Source organism: Aplidium turbinatum, chromosome 14, assembly GCF_918807975.1.
Source record: "Aplidium turbinatum chromosome 14, kaAplTurb1.1, whole genome shotgun sequence".
Taxonomy (NCBI): Eukaryota; Metazoa; Chordata; class Ascidiacea; order Aplousobranchia; family Polyclinidae; genus Aplidium; species Aplidium turbinatum.
Window position 1 is genome coordinate 13,042,099 of NC_137485.1, and position 16,917 is coordinate 13,059,015.

At 37.8% G+C, this 16,917-nt stretch overlaps 1 protein-coding gene and 1 pseudogene across 1 annotated transcript; one reads left to right on the top strand and one right to left on the bottom strand.

Annotated features, from left to right (window-relative positions):
* Positions 1-8,630: 8,630 nt before the first annotated feature.
* LOC145783055 (SWI/SNF-related matrix-associated actin-dependent regulator of chromatin subfamily D member 1-like) lies at positions 8,631-11,845 on the top strand. The gene has a single exon (XM_082594824.1). The coding sequence runs from the start codon at positions 8,672-8,674 to the stop codon at positions 10,010-10,012; it is 1,341 nt and encodes a 446-aa protein (XP_082450950.1). The 5' UTR covers positions 8,631-8,671; the 3' UTR covers positions 10,013-11,845.
* Positions 11,846-12,872: 1,027 nt separating this feature from the next.
* Positions 12,873-14,663, bottom strand: LOC145782910 (general transcription factor II-I repeat domain-containing protein 2 pseudogene; annotated as a pseudogene).
* Positions 14,664-16,917: the final 2,254 nt, after the last annotated feature.

Genomic DNA, 16,917 nt, shown 5'->3' on the forward strand with positions numbered 1-16,917 from the left:
AATGAGATGAGATAATGAGAACCTTTGATTCGTGACATTGACTTTCAGACTGAAAATATGACTTTGCCATCAGCGAAGACATTGGGTTGTGTGTGGCAAACCGAGTCTGACGAGATGCGTATCGCATGTTCCTTAAAGCCCTTAGCTAAACACACGCGCCGAAGTATGCTCAGTCAGCTTGGACAAAATTTTGATCCGCTAGGCTTTGGAGCGCCATTTTTTCTAAAGGCACGCCTTATACTTCAGCAATTGGCGATAGACAAGTTTGATTGGGACACCGAGGTCCCTGATAGCTTTGTTAAAGAATGGGAGTCGTGGCTTCGCTCTTTGGACCTGCTTAAGGATTTTTCGTTACCGAGATGGTATTTTGCAAACTCTGGTGTGTGCAGTCCGGATGATATTGTTTCATATCAATTGCATGGGTTTAGTGATGCTTCGAATCAAGCTTTCTCTTCTGTTGTTTACTTAGGTAGACTGGTTAACGGAGTTCCGAGTGTGTCTTTCGTTCTGGGTAAATCTACCATTGTTGTAAAAAATCAGTTTTCTTGGCCGATAGCTAGGAAAGAGCTTGTTGCCGCTTTGAATACAGCAAGACTCGTGAAGCAGGCCTACGAGGCATTGAAGATGCCCGACTGCCTTAAGTATTTTTGGTGTGATTCTCGTACTGTGTTGCAGTGGGTTAAAAACCCTGATTTACGTTTGAATAAGTTTATTACGCGTCGAGTTGAGCATATTTTATTGTTGTCTGGAGCCCAGGATTGGCGTTTTTGCCCTACCGATATGAACCCAGCTGATGTTGGCACAAGGCCAAATCTTATTACAAAGAAAGAATTTCGAGAGTTGTGGTTAAATGGTTCTAGTCTTCTCTACCAGTGTGAGGAAATTCCATCTGTAGAAAATGCCACTCCAGTACCTGTCCATAGCCTATATCTTCGTGACGAAGAGGAGTCGCTTGACGTTGGACAGGGTGGTCTTCACAGATTGATCGAGGCCGGGCCTTCTTTGTATGTTATGAAAAAGAGAATCGCTTATTTGGTTGCTTTTGTTGAATTTTTGTGCTGTAAAACGAGAAAGCGTAGCTTTGTGAAGCCAAAACTGGATGTATCTTATCTTAACAGTGCTTCAGAGTTGGCTGTGAAGTATGTTCAGAAGAGCGTGTATGGCGATGTGGTACATTTAATGACCAAACGATCGCCGGATGCCCTTGAGGAAGTGATAAAGCGAGGTAGTGTTGGCGTTTCGCAACGTGAGAAGGAACGGTTGAAAGAATTACGTTCACTTAAAAAGTACAGACCTTGTGTAGATGACGCTGGTGTAATCCGCATTGAAGGGCGCTTAAGTAATTCTCCCGAGATCTCTCTTGAAGCAAAGCATCCGATTGTTTTGCCTTCGAAGCACCCCTTCACTAGGCTTGTTGTACTGTCGCATCATAATGGAAATGCGCACTGTGGAGTACAGCACACTTTGTTGTCTACGCGACAGAAGTTTTGGATCGCAAATGGTAATGCCTCCGTGAAGAGGTATCTTAATGACTGTGGTGTATGCGCGATTGAGAAAGCTCGACCTATAAGGCAGCTCATGTCTGATTTACCTTTGTCTCGCACAACTGCGCATAGGAAACCCTTTTTTGATTGCGGCTTAGACTATCTTGGACCTTTAACTTTCGTTGAAGGTAGAAGTCACAAAAAAGCTTGGGGACTCTTGTTCACATGTATGGCATCTCGCGCTATTCATGTTGAGCTGGTTACGTCATTGTCGCTGAGTGATTTTTTACTTGCCTTTACAAGGTTTACAGATTTACGTGGGCAGGTTAATGCTATCTATTCCGACAATGGAAGTACCTTTCAGGCAGCATCTAAGAAGTTACCCGAGTTGATAGGATCAGCTGAATTTCACAATGCCCTGAGACAGAGAGAGATAAACTGGGAATTTATACCTCCGTATGCTCCGGCGCAAGGTGGCGCCTGGGAGGCAATGGTTAAACAATTTAAAATCGCATTTTTTCACATTTTGGACTCTTCAACACGTAAGCCCAGTTTTATTGAACTGCTTACGTACACAGGCAGTGCCGTTCGGATCGTGAACGAACGCCCTTTGGTACCTTTGAGTGACGACCCTAGGGATTTTACTGTCATCACCCCTGCCTCACTTTTGACCCCATACTTAGACCCATACTGTGCTGTTGGGCAACCACATGATCGTGACCAACTAAGAAGGGATTATCGGTTCAATTTGTCACTTTTTCATCAGTTTTGGAGTAAATGGATCGATTTTTACTTGCCAGGTCTTCAGGGCCGGAAAAAATGGCTAAAAATGGCCGAGAATTTGGAGCCTGGTCAACTTGTAGTGGTAGGTTCTCTCCAGGACATTGGTAAACGTGGGAAGTATCAACTTGGGAGGGTGCATGAGGTAGTTCCACAAATTAGGAAAGGGAAGCCTGTGGTTCGTAGAGCTAAAGTTGCCGTCTGCAACTATGATGAGAGTACGGGGAAAGTGAAAGTAGACTATGTGTTGAGGGATATTTCGTGCCTCGCCCCCGTAAAGAACACCTAAGTGTTAGGGTTTGAGCCTGGTTTTGTCTGCGGTGGCCGACACTTGTCTGAGCCCAGAACAGTCGGTTATTATCGCACCATGGTATATAGCGTCATTTTTTTGCGTGTACCTACTACCTATGGTACCAATTTCATGTATCGTCGTGTTTATTCTTATTGCTGTTCATTCTTTGCATGCCCTTTGTATTTGCGTATTAACTTAAACGTGAGTGATTCAAACAATTTGTGTATCATGTGTTTTTATTCATTGGCTCACAATTGTCGTCAATTCTTTTTTAGTTATGCCATGTCAGACTGTCATAACTAGGGGCCGCTATGTTACAGACGGTTGTTCGCCTGGTCAAACGTCATGTAGAAACCGTTCGGGTCTACTGAATATTACGTCATGGAAATTCCTAAAACATGAGCCAAAATTGCACCATCGTCCGTAAGACTCGTGTCAGACCGGTTTAAACCTGTTTCAGTTTGAGACCTGTTTGGACATGAAATATTGCGTCACACGAACTGCTCTCGTGCCTTTGAGTTATCACAAATTTTTCTGATTCATTCTCGAAGTTGTTTGTTGGAAGTCGGTCGCACATTTAACTGGTTTATTTGGTGCTTGCTAGCTGGACAAATTCTCCGTCTTTTATCCAAGTAATCTGTATCGTAGTGACAGTTTAGAGGTGTACGGCGTTGCACCAGTCATTTCGATAGCCGCGGGCTAATTTTACTGGAATACACTTTGAATAGACGTTTCGAAGGTGTGTTTATTTTTCGGTCATTACGTACAGACAAACGGATCCGGGAACTTTATGTTACAATTTTCCCACGAAGAATTATGGTTTACCGCTGTGACCAAATGCCCCCTTTGGCACCTAATGTTGCCCATTTGAAGTTCCCCTTGCTGCTCTATAAATTTCCAAATTTGGTTGGTTTTGTGGCGTATTTTGGAATTTATTTATTGTAAGCGCCAAACTTGAACACAGCTAATTTTGAATTTAGGGGATTTTTTGGTTTTAGAGTCTAAAATTAAAATTAAATTTTAGAGTCTAAAATTAAAATTTAGACTAATTTGTCACTGTGTGTCGCGGTGGTGCCGCCGCTTGTGTTTTAGCACAAGATCTTATGGTTTTACTTTTGATCTTGTGCTTTAAGTTTTACCTTATTTGCATAAAACTATTAATGCCAAATTCAAAAACTATTAATGCCAATTCAAAGCTTTTTTTAATAGTTTTATGCAAATAAGGTAAAACTTAGCATTTGATATAATTACTTGCAAATACCAAAATTGCTTCTTTTTGTAACACTAAAATATCGGTATCGGCCTAAAAAAGTGATATCGGTATCGGCCAAAATATTGGTATCGGTACATCTCTAATCATGTTACTTCTTTGTATTAAGGATAAGATACAATGTACCGTAGCCTACCATTGTTCTCGATTATAAGCTGTTCAATTGTTCATACGGTACTGCATTTTCATAATTTAATTTTCTCCATTTAAAGATGTTTATATCCAAATCATTCTTGGTCTGCCTTTGTTTCTTTTACCATTTATCTTCGCGTGTATTAATGATCTTTGTAATGAGTTTTGCTTTATTGTGTCTTCGGAATATTTCAATTTATCTAATTTAACTGTTTGTAAGTCAATTTTATTTCAATTGAATTTGGATAATATTTCATTGTTAGTGATATTTTGTTTCCATGAAATTTTTAACATTTGCCTATATCCAGAGCTTGAAGGCATCATTCCATTTCTTAATTTTTTGTGAGACTGTCCAAGTTTCAGAATTGTATAAAAAGGTTGACCAGATATAGCATTTAATTATTCTTTGACAAATTGCTAAATTTAAACTTTGATTGATTGAAACATTTTTCGCTTATGGGCAGTTCCATCGTGACGGACGTGCCATTCAGAGAGTTATAGCAGTCTATAATTGTTGATGAAATGGAAATCCAGGCAATTCTACTACATAGCATGAAAGGGTACCCTACCACTATGAAATCACCCCAAAAATTATTTCCTAGCTGCTTTCTGTAAAATAGATACAGCTCGTTTATCATGCGTGACGGACGTATGCAGAGAAACAAGAAATCATAAGTACCCTTCGTAAGATACAAAACGCTCTGAATTGTACACAGGTAACTGCAATTTTTTAACTTGATTAGTTTAATGAATGAATAAATTAACTCACAAAAGTTGTTGCACAAATTTATTGTATGAATTGAATACACTATGCCCCAGAATGTAACGTCACAGACATACAAAATTTTCGTGACGGACGTACGACTCTGAATTTTAAGCAAGAAAGGTGCAAGAAGTCTACTATAAAAGAAGTGAAAAATCGCATACATAGTTCTAAACTTAATGGATGGGCTATAATTGCCAATATGTTTTATATGAGACTATACAAGTAATTGCAATTATAGTTGAAAACTGAGCTCTTTCGTCCAATATTAAAATGAACTAATTTTTATATAAATGGTTTATTTTTCATAGTTACACACATAGTTATACACACATAGTTATAGAAAACAGCTTAATTTGAATTTTGGCAGTGAATTTCAATTGTTATCAGCGCAGTAATTTCCAATTATTGTGACTGATGTACATTGTACAAGTGTTAAAATTCAGATGGTAGCCAATACCGGTATACAATAGATCCACATAACCAGCGTATCTACATGCACATAAGAGATTACAATGCTACAAAACACAGTGCTCATTTCCATAGTACACTGAATACTGCAGTAAGAAAACTTTAACACATTTTGAGAAAAATTAGTGAAGCCCAGACGGAATCCCAGTTAAAGCACAGGCTAAATAACATATCATGTGCAGTTGTGCATAGCAAAACTAACAGTTTAACAACCATAAACAAACAAAAAACCAAACAATAATCATACAAAATGAATTCTACTAAACAATTTTTAAAGGCAGTGGCTATTTGACCGGCTCCGGTCTTTGAATCTGAAACACTATTTGACCGGTCATGACGTCACTACATAAGCGCTTTTTTCTTTTTCTCTTTCAAAGCAACAGACGAGAAGCGCCGATATAAGTTCTAACTTCAACACGTATTTTTCAACTCAGTCCGTGGCGCGTGCGATACGTCTCCGGCTGCCAATCTAGAGGAGATGAGTTCGATACTACTAGCATTCTTCTTTTTCATTTTTTTTTATCTGAATTTTGACCCGAAGCGCATTTTTGTGGTCAATTTTTAATTTGAGTAGCCTACAGCCCATTTTTTATGTCTTTTCAAATGTGAGTAATAATGTTAGAGTTTTTTTAATTTGCTGGAATTTGAGAGTTTCTCTTGGTAATTTTCGGATCGTCATAAGTGAACGTGTGTTGCCGAACGACCCTACATTTTTCTCTCAAGTTAGTTATATACAATACTTCTTTAAAAAATGGTTTTACCATTATCATTTCTTTTAAAAGAAGTATTGTATGTATTTATATAGCTAACTTGAGAACTATACTTGAGAACTATTAACTAACTTGGACTGTAGGCTACTCAAATTAAAAATTGACCACATAAATGCGCTTCGGGTCAAAATTTAGATAAAAAAAAAAAATGAAAAAAATAATGCTTCCGAATAGTATCGAACTCATCCCCTCTAGATTGGTAGCCGGAGACGAACCCTACGCGCCACGGACTGAGTTGTGTATACGTGATGAATTTAGAACTTATGTCCGCGCTTCTCGTCTTTTGCTTTGAAAGAAAAAAGTGCTTATGCAGTGACGTCATGACCGGTCAAATAGTGTTTCAGATTCAAAGACCGGAGCCGGTCAAATAGCCACTGCCATTTTTAAAAGAACTAGTTTGCAGTTTAGTCAACGTCTCTAAACTTCAAACTCCTTTAAATTTAAATTGTCCACTGTATCCAACCACCTCATGTTGATTCAATTTCTTTGCAACTTTTTCGTCAGTGTAAACAATTTTGTCCTCAGGTGGAGGCCATCGCCACACACTGCCACTTGTGGGCATCACCTAAATTTCGTAGTTTGTGCCGACTACTTGTTGAACTTCACCAGGGTAAAATCCACTATCATATTCAACAAGTACTCAATCACTTTTTTGATAGCAAACACTTTCTTCTGCTTCGTTTATGTCTTCATTAGATTCTCCATAGTTGGAAGGTATAATAACAAATAGGTATATAAGTTTGTGCAACAACTTTTGTGGGTTAGTTTATTCATTCATTAAACTAATCAAGTTAAAAAATTGTAGTTACCTGTGTACAATTCAGAGCATTTTGCATCTTACGAAAGGTACCATACTTATTATTTCTTGTTTCTCTGCATACGTCTATCACGCATGATAAATGAGCTGTATCTATTTTAAAGGAAGCAGCAAGGAAATAATTTTTGGGGTGATTTTATAGTGGTAGGTAAGGTACCCTTTCTTGCTATGTAGTAGAATTGCCTAGATTTCTATTTCATCAACAATTATGGACTGTTATAACTCTCTGAATGGTACATCCGTCACGATGGAACTGCCCAAAAATAACTAAGATTTGTGGTACCTGGTACCAATAACTTTTTAAATCAGTGACAGCATGAAATATATAGTGACAACATAATCCCTGCATTAAGCACCACAAAATGACTAAGTTAAAGTTAGTTAAACAGTATAAAAACCTGTGATGGACGTACATGACGGGCGTACATGATGGAAATTCCATTACGGTGTACATCCGTCACGCATTTTTACTTAGTTAAACAAAAAATTTTAGAAAACCATTTGGGTTGTAGGTTGGTATGTAGGAACTAAAAGAAGAAATGAAGTTTCAAAATTTTAATTCATCTGATAATTTTATAAAATAAAATAAAGGAAAAAATTTGTGACGGACGTACAGGACCCCCAGGTCGAAGTCCTACATGCTATATATAAGTCCAATGTTACATCCTGTTCAAAAAAATTTTTTTTAGAGATTAATCTTACACTCATTTCTGATTGTACAACTGCGGTATTGACAAAGTTTCTTGAAATATCAATCAGAAGCTTCAGAATTCAGTATATGAGTATTTTTCATGATTTTGTAAAGGAGCTGTGGGTAAAGGAGCTGTGGGTTTAATATTGTAAAGGAGCTGTGGGTCTGTGGGAGTGTTTGCTGTTTTGCATTAGTGTTTTTACTTCTATGTTAGAAATTTTGAGTTGTAGTGTTGACAAGGCACACATATACTTGAGACAGAAACTTATGTGCTAATGCAGCTTGTAAGTTCTTAATTCAGATTTTATTATTTTTATATGTATGTATAAGGTCATTCCATGCCAAGCGTCCTAGACCTATCAGTTTGACCCGTCAATTTTGCTCAAACTAGGTCAAAATGTTTTTTGGCATGAATTAGCCATGCATTACAAATTTTAGCTCAGTATCTATTATAGTTTTGGAAATATGATGCTTTAAAGTTTTAGGTACCGGTACCCTCTAAACTTTTCCGCATTCGTTTTTTTGGACCATTTTCAATTAACCATATCTTTTTCTCCGAAGGTTATATAAAGTTGATTTTTAGTAAAATAATTCACTTTTAGCTATATAACATGATTGCATTGTCAAAATGCAATTAATTTGTAGCATAATTCTTTTTTCACCAAAAACAAATTTTGTGCCATATTTGGAAGTCTGTAACTTTTTTATGAAAAGTAGGATGGTTATTATATTTATCATGTATGCTCTTTCCCTACCAGGCAACAACTTCACCAAGTTTGATAATTAACATTATATTTATTAGAAAGTTACAATGCATCAAAATATGCACCCAAGGCAAAAAAGCCCAAATAACGCCATCTTGTGGTATAAAAATACCCTCGTAAAAAAGTGTTTACAAAATAATCTTTTTAACCATTTGAAGAACATTACCTAAGGAACTTGTGTACAAAGCATTTTATCAAGTGTCTTGCCAAAGCACCAATGAGTTGTTTTAAAAGGATTTGAACCGATGCTCTGGCAAGTGCTGAGCAGATGATCAACCATAGTTTATTCATTGCTACACTTGGACAATTTTAGGATGGAATGATATGTGTCTTTAATGAGGCTTTTTATGTTATAACCAGGCATAGAATTGTCACCCTGAACTGATGTGTGAACGATGTCATCTAATCAACGCACGCCGTATCATGCACAACCGCAGATGTATGGGAATCGTCCAGGTAGAAGTGGTGGTGCTCCATCGCCATTCTCAGGATCAAGAATAGATCAAACTGCAGCAAGGAAACGACCAGTTCATTCTGGATCTCCAGTAGGACAGATTGGAGGTGCAACAAATGATGTTAGAAGCAAACAACAATTTAATAAAAAAAAAAAATTGGCTGATAAAATTCTTCCCCAGGCAGTTCAAGACCTTGTTCCTGAGTCCCAAGCGTATATGGATCTTCTATCTTTCGAAAGAAAATTAGATTCTACTATTATGAGAAAGCGATTAGATATCCAGGAAGCCTTGAAGCGCCCAGTAAAAGTAAAACATAAGCTTCGAGTTTTTATATCTAATCAGTATTACCCTGCAAAGCCAGATGCTGATGCAAAAGATGAAAATTCCAAAGCTTCTTGGGAACTAAGGGTAGAGGGGAGGCTTTTAGATGCTCCCACAACTCGATATGAGGGAGTTAAACCAAAACGCAAATTTTCTTCATTTTTCAAAAGTCTGGTTATTGAACTTGACAAGGACTTGTATGGACCAGACAATCATTTGGTTGAATGGCATCGTATGCCAAGCACGCAAGAAACAGATGGTTTTCAAGTAAAACGGCAAGGTGACAAGAATGTTCGTTGCACCATGTTATTTATGTTGAACTATCTGCCACCTCAATTCAAAGTAGATGTCCGTCTTGCTAAGCTTTTGGGAATTCATACTCAATCTAGGCCAATGATCATTCAAGCTTTGTGGCAGTACATTAAATCATTCAAGCTACAAGATAATCATGAAAGGGAATACATAAATTGTGATATTTATCTTGAACAAATTCTTGGAAAATCTCGGATTCGATTTGCTGAGATTCCACAACTGTTGCAGCCACTTCTACACCCACCAGACCCCATTGTCATCCAGCATGTAATAAGCGTAAATCCAGCTGATGCAAAGAAACAGTCGTGCTATGACATAGATGTGGAATTGGATGACAACTTAAAAACTCAGATGAGCTCATTTCTTTTGTCATCCTCCAGTCAACAAGAGATCGCAGAATTAGAAAGGCGTATCCATGACACAATTGCTACTGTGAAGCAACATCGAATTCAAAGAGAATTTTACATGGGATTTGCTGAAAGTCCTCAAGAGTTCATCGCTGATTGGGTTGCTTCACAAACACGTGACTTAAAAGCAATGACAGATGCTACAGGAAATAAAGAAGAGGAAAGAATAGCTGATTTTTATTATTCTCCATGGTCTCAAGAAGCTGTCACAAGGTACTTTTACTCCAAGGTTCAACAGCGTCGCCTTGAACTTGAGCAGGCTTTGAAAAGCTCCAACATCTGACTCTAAATGTTTGGCTCTTGATTTTCTTTTCCCATTGCATACATGTCGGAACACTTATTACACCCTAACATACTGTGTAGGGTTCATGACATTTTCACTTTATAGTTAGACCATTGTGGTATTGATTTAATTTGACATGTGTAGGCCTATACATTTATTTTGGCATTAGGCCAGTTAATTGGAGTGAAGTGCAGTTTATTGAGTAAGTGGTTTGTTTGTTGAGCACAATGCATTTTATTAATACACAAGTAGCAGTCTTATGTAACAATTGTACCACAGTATGATAAAATAGGTCCAACAACAAAGTAAAAATGTCATGCAACAACTTTATATGATAATGCAAAGTTGAAACAGTTCGTTTTTGTGGTTGATTTCATAAATGTTTCAAAAAATTCAATGTATTTCAATCAACTGTAAGACTACAATTTTTGCTTTTAGTGAACTGTTGTGGATGTTTTCTTCTAAATGTTCAAGCTTGACACTGCCTTATTGATTTATTAGTGTAATGTATGAAGCGTTGCTGCACAAAGCCAATTTCGGTCCAAATTATTGGACGCAATAGGTTTTAGTGTTTTTGTTGACATTGCTAACAATGTAACATGTTTATAGTGAATGTGGTACCGAAACGTGATATCATTAATTTTCAAAGCAATTTTGACTTCACAAGATAGGCTACTTGAATAGAGTGTTCTAGGTAGTGTCAGCTCAAGACAAAAGTAGCGGGAGCGCGCTACTTTTGATCCGAGTGCGGTAGCGCATAACTTTTCATCAACTGGTAGTAGAGGCGTGAGACCAGAGGGGGGGTACCCAAAAAATAGTATATCCAATTTTATTTTGATAGATAATTAGATATACTAAATCTAGGCTGTATACCAAATTTTAAGTCAAAATATTTAAAAACCATTCATTAGGGGCAAAAAATGTGATTTTTGACCCCAGTGAGGGAATTTTTTTCATAAAAATTAATTTTGGATATAAAATCTGACACAGTTGAGGGAATCAGTTCATTTAAAAGTGTATTCCTACTCATTTTTCAGCAATGAATCCATTTTTGGTGCTTAAAATCATCTATCTCAAGTAGAAAGTGGCCAAAACTTGATTTTTCTTCCAAAAATACCCCTCAAAAAAAAATTATTGTAAAAATTTTCTTGCTGTGCCCCCCACATCCCAATTCCAGTATTTTAAGCCCTCGTGTGAGATGGTCAGAATAAATGCAAACATTTTGGTGCAAGAAAAAGTGAAAAAGCTCTTGAAATGGCCAAATGGTGCCATTTATGGTATTATATACATGCAAGAATTTGAAAATTTGCTTCATTACATAGCACATAATTAACTCACATAATATATATGTACACAGTATATTGAGCACAAGGATAGACTACAGTCAGTGTTGTGTCCCAGGGGTGAATGTTCTTCCCCAATGCATGTGGAAATTCAAGGGTTTGTATTTGACTCCTTCTTTGTTTGTTTATTATATTGGTGGGGGGAGATTGAGAGATTAGCAGGGGATTATATCAGGTGTTTTGAGAAGAATATTCACCTCTGATGTGTTCCAATATTTCTATGTTGCCATAATGAATGTTTATTGTTTATGCATATCAGAATTATGTTCATTATTACTGATATTTAGATCAGCAATTGTGCATGATATTGATACACTTAGAAAGTAGGTTTTGCTTTGTTGAATAGAGCTTCGATTTCTTTGGCATTTTTCAAACAGAATTTGTTTGTTCTACCAAAGTCCCATTTTCCTGTAATAATAAGCCTTTTTTCATTTTCATTTGTAAGGATCTGTTCTACATCAACTTTGTCATCAACTGGTTTTTCTGCATGTACCCAGTAAACATTCTTTTCAGAGTCCTTTCTTACAAGATGTTCAATACTATATACAGTAGAACTTGGATAACTCGTCTTCGGAAAACTCGTCAGTTTGCCCAAGTCGTCAATGATTGCCAGGTCCCGGCAGAAAGCCTATCTTTTGTACACAATCAAGTTCGGTTAAGTGGTCATCGCATAATTCGTCAATTCGATTAAGTCGTCACTGTTTTTCTTCCCCTGGGACGTAAAATTCGTCTAAGTTGTCATCCACCCAAATGCTGGCGTGGCATTTACAGACTCTTTCGAGAAGAAATTACTGCGCTAAGACGTGTGCACGCACACACTCTATCGGGCCAGACGCACATGCGTGGAGTATGTAGGTCTGGTCGATTGCGGGTGTGCGAGCACCGCGCACGTGCTCTGTTGCCGATAAGAAAAGCGCTGTTCACCACGTGCGTGCGTGACAATACCGTTTCGTGTAAACAAAAGTTGCAGCAACGCAGGATGACGAAGAGAAAGGTAAAGTGCTTAAACTTACAAGCTAAGTATGAAATTGTAACGAAATTCAAAGAAGGCGAAATTAGGAACAAGACTAAATTTTCTGAAGAACAAGACCTACCAAAGACGACGTTGAACACCCTCCTAAAAAATTCAGAAAAAATTATTGCGGATTATGAATCTGGTAAGAATAGCACCTCAAAAAGGAGAATACCACTATCGCATTTAATTAGGTCGCGGAGCACCATGAAATTAATGCGACACGAAAAAATGGCAAAATTTGGCTGTTTGCATTGGTCGTCAGTTCGCGTAAGTCGTCACTTTTTCTGTTCCCCCTAGAGCAGGGGTGGGCACACTTTTTGAATTAGGGGCCAAAATTATTTTGTTCTTAGACTGGCGGGCCAAGTGATCGAGCCGCCACTTACATATAGTTTGTCACACGAATAACAAAGGGACAAAAAAAACGGAAGATTAAATTAACAAATAACTGAAAAATACAACCAAAAAACAAAATCGAATTTAAATACGACGTCTGACAGGATTGTCAAGCTTTATTTTTTGCCAAAGCATCGAAATTTGGCATCATTTTGGTTGTGGCGATAGTCAGGATAGATTTGAGGTGCGCATCACTCAGCTGAGACCTGTGGCTAGATTTGTTAAAATTCATCAAGCTGAACGTCTGTTCACAAATATATGTGGAACCAAACAATACCAGCATTTTTTGTGCCACCTTTCGAATTTCTGGAAATCTGGTGTTGCTTAGCGATGCGTAAAACTCATTTAGCTTCAGGGCTTCGAATTTCTCCTTTAAAACGTAGTCACTCTGAAGATCGATCAATTCCAACTGCAGTTCTTGTGGTGCTGTTGCAGCGACTTGTGAAAGTGGAGCCGAAATAATCTGAAATGGTTTTTGGAGTTTTTCGAAATCAAGAAATCTACGGCAAAATTCGTGGTGCAAATCATTTAGTGATTTGCTGTATTTATTTGCATGTTTAGGGGCTTCTTTCATTGTCAGTAATGTGGGGAAATGAACAAAAGAATTGTTGGACATTTGTGCTGAGAATAAAGCCAATTTTGATTTGAAAGCCGTAACGCTTGTGTACATATCGTGAGCGAAGAGTTCTTTCCCTTGCAGCTTTGCATTCAGCTCATTCATATGTGTTAATATATCGACAGAAAAAGCAAAATCACAGAGCCAATCTCTGTCCTCCAGCTCAGGAAATTCATCAGCTTTCCCGATTGACTTCAAAAATGAGGTAATTGCCTCTTTAAGGTTCCAGACTCGTTTACATGCTTTACCCAAGCTTAACCAGCGCACATGAGAATGATAAAGCAAGTCCTGGTGATCAGAATCAATTTCCTCAAGAAACTTGATAAATTGGCGATGGTGAAGTCCTCTCCCTTTTATGTAGTTGATCAGTTTTACTACTGCCTTCACTACATGATTGAGCTGCAGTACAGATTTACACAGGGCTTCCTGATGGATAATGCAGTGCAAAAAAGTTATATCCACCCCAGCATTTTCCTCATTCATCTTATCTTGAAGTCTTTTTAGCAGTCCAACATTTTTTCCTGTCAAATTTGGTGATCCATCAGTGGTGACATTCGTAAGTTTGTTCCATGGTAATTTAAACCTGTCGATCACACTAGTGACTTTAAGAAAAAGGTCCTCTCCTCGAGTAGTCCCTTTTAACGACTCCATTGCTAAAAGTTCTTCTATTATCTCAAACTTGTCATTAATTCCTCTGACGAAAATCAAAAGCTGTGCCGTGTCTCTTACGTCATTACTTTCGTCCAGCGCTAACGAATAAAATACAAAAGAATCTGCTTTTCCTTTCAACTCGTTAGCTAAGTGCTCATCAATTTGTTCTATACGGCGAGTTACAGTTCTGCGTGATAAACTGATTTGTTCATATTTGCTTTTTGCATCTGGACACAAGAGACTTGCTGTCTCTACCATGCACTGCTTGATAAATTCTCCATCGGAAAATGGTTTGCTTGCTTGTGCTATTTTGAAAGCCAGTAAAAAACTTGCCTTGGTGATTGACTCAGAAACTGCACTCTGCTGAAAAAGAGTGCTTTGCTGAATCCGAAAATTTGCCACTAATCTCTGAGAAACGTCCTTTCTTTGCTGAGTTGACAGGCTGCTATGATGGTTTGCATGATTGGTGTCAAAATGGCGGCGGATGTTGTATTCTTTCAAAACAGCAACGTTTTTTTGGCAAATAAGGCATACCGCAGTTGATCCCACTTCGGTAAAAAAGTATTTCGTCGTCCACTCCTTTTTGAACACTCTGCGCTCACTATCGACTTTACGCTTCTTCGCTGCACTCATTTTAACAATATAATTTATTAACAACTTAGCAATGTCTATTTCGCTTAGCATTCCACACTGACGAAACTGTTGATAAAAACACTAAACTAAGAAATATGGTACATTACTGGTTAAATTGACTAATAAAACTTTCTGTTTTTAGTGAACCTCCCAGCAAACTGTCCACTTGAAGCGGTTGACTGTCTCTTATCTATAGTCTCGTTCTGTTGCTCAACACAACAAACAGTTTACCAGCCTCATTTTTAACGAGACATTACTGGTTAAAAGCAGAAAGCACTGTTGCGTCAAGCGACGCACAAATGTACCTGTGACATCATAATGCTCTACATTCTACATTGTATCGCTATTTAGAGACAAGAGGTATCTAATCCTCCTATTAAAACTTCACAATAATAAAACTTGCAACATGTCGATAACATCCGGCGGGCCAGAATACAAGAGCCGGATTTGGCCCGCGGGCCGTAGTTTGCCCATGTCTGCCCTAGAGTGACGAGTTATCCAAGTTCTACTGTAATAATCTTTGGCTGAAAGCATCTCCTTGAAGTATCCAATATACCAAACTACAGTATCTCGTTCCACCATAATGTAGCGCAAAGTTCATTGACCTCAAAAAGAGAAATAGGAGCAGGTTGGTTCGAGATTATTGCCAATGCGTCTACATTGCTAGGCAATGCTACATGAGCAGATGATATTGATGTGCCATAGGAACCGCCTAACAGTATGCAAAATCACATTTTTTGCCCCTAATGAATGGTTTTTCAATATTTTGACCTAAAATTTGGTATACAGCCTAGATTTAGTATATCTATCAAAATAAAATTGGATATACTATTTTTTGGGTCAGAATGGCCTGTTTCGGTGAGTCCGATTCGGTGAGTCCGATCCCTTAACGGGGGATTTTTTCATTTTTTTTTTAAATTATCGGGTACCGTAGCCTAATTATCATTGCCGTTTTAGGGTTAGGAGTTAAGGTTAGGGGTTAGAAATTAGGAACTCACCGAATGGTAGCAGACCCTTTTTGGGTACTCCCCCCCTCTGGTCTCACGCCCCTACAGTGGTAGCGGAAGCGTCCGCTTTTGGCTTATTTTAGCGGTATCGCGCTACTTTCAAAGTATCAGGTGTCCATCCCTGCATCTATGCAAACTAACGCAGAAGTTCCATATTAATTAAGTTTGGGTATAAACGTTGAACATTTTTGCTTTCCCCACCTAAGCAGTTTTCATTTATGACCACCACAGCAAAAAATAACAAATGCGAAACATAGCAAAGGTCGAGAAAAAATTAAAAGCGGCAAATTGAAAACGTTACGTGTTTGATACCGAAGGACGATAAGATTAAAAATTGGCATGGTTGCAATACCAAGCATTTACACTTTACAGGCAATGGAATTTAAGTTGAATAGAGTCATTCTACAAAAAAAACTATTCTGAATCAAAATTAGAAAGTTGTGAGTTGTTGACAAACCTTCACTTTCAAATATTGTTCATTCAAATTGCTAAATGCTTTTGTACACTGTTTGAGGGATTGAATAAGTTACATTGTAGCCTACAGTAGCTTTTCATTGCCAGCGTTTACGTGTATTTGTTGTGTGAAAATTTGTCTTTCAAGACATTTCTTTCGTTCAGTTGCCTACACTTTTGCATAAGTTTCTTGTGTTCTTTTACTGACTTTCTGTAAAGATTGAAGGTACAATAAAATTTTCATTGTAAAACTGAGCATGATATAAAACTATTTTTTGATAACGACCGAAGGATCTCACTGGTGTCTACAGTCTGTAGGGATTGAAACTTCATGACGTATACCTGTTTATTTTTATAGTTGAAATTTGTCAAAAATCCTGCAATTTAATCTGCTTGCTACTTTTCACAATGATTTTATAACACGATGAGCACAAATGTTCGTCTGGGATTTTCACAATTGTTTGTTAAGTAGCATGAAATTTTAAAAGCCGTCTGATGTGAGCGCACATTTCCCTATATACACCATACTGTACTTCAAATCTGTACTAACACTGGAAAGGGGATTGATTTGATAGACGTGATGGTTTTAAATGGATCAGATATGTCTGATTATAAAGTGTTTCTGGTTATTTAAAATGACGCAATGTTTGCTGACAACCCTACCAACCGAGATAATTCTAGGTCATTTCCTGCTCAGTTTATGACCTATTCCCCCTTCCCCCGTGAGAAGGCAGTTAGAGTTGTAAGCACCAGGCTAACAACTTCTCTATCTTCTCATCTGCCGATGCTTCCAA

What these genes read in the sequence shown, in the direction of transcription:
- LOC145783055 (XM_082594824.1), top strand. Translation starts at nt 8,672, where the DNA reads ATGTATGGGAATCGTCCAGGTAGAAGTGGTGGTGCTCCATCGCCATTC.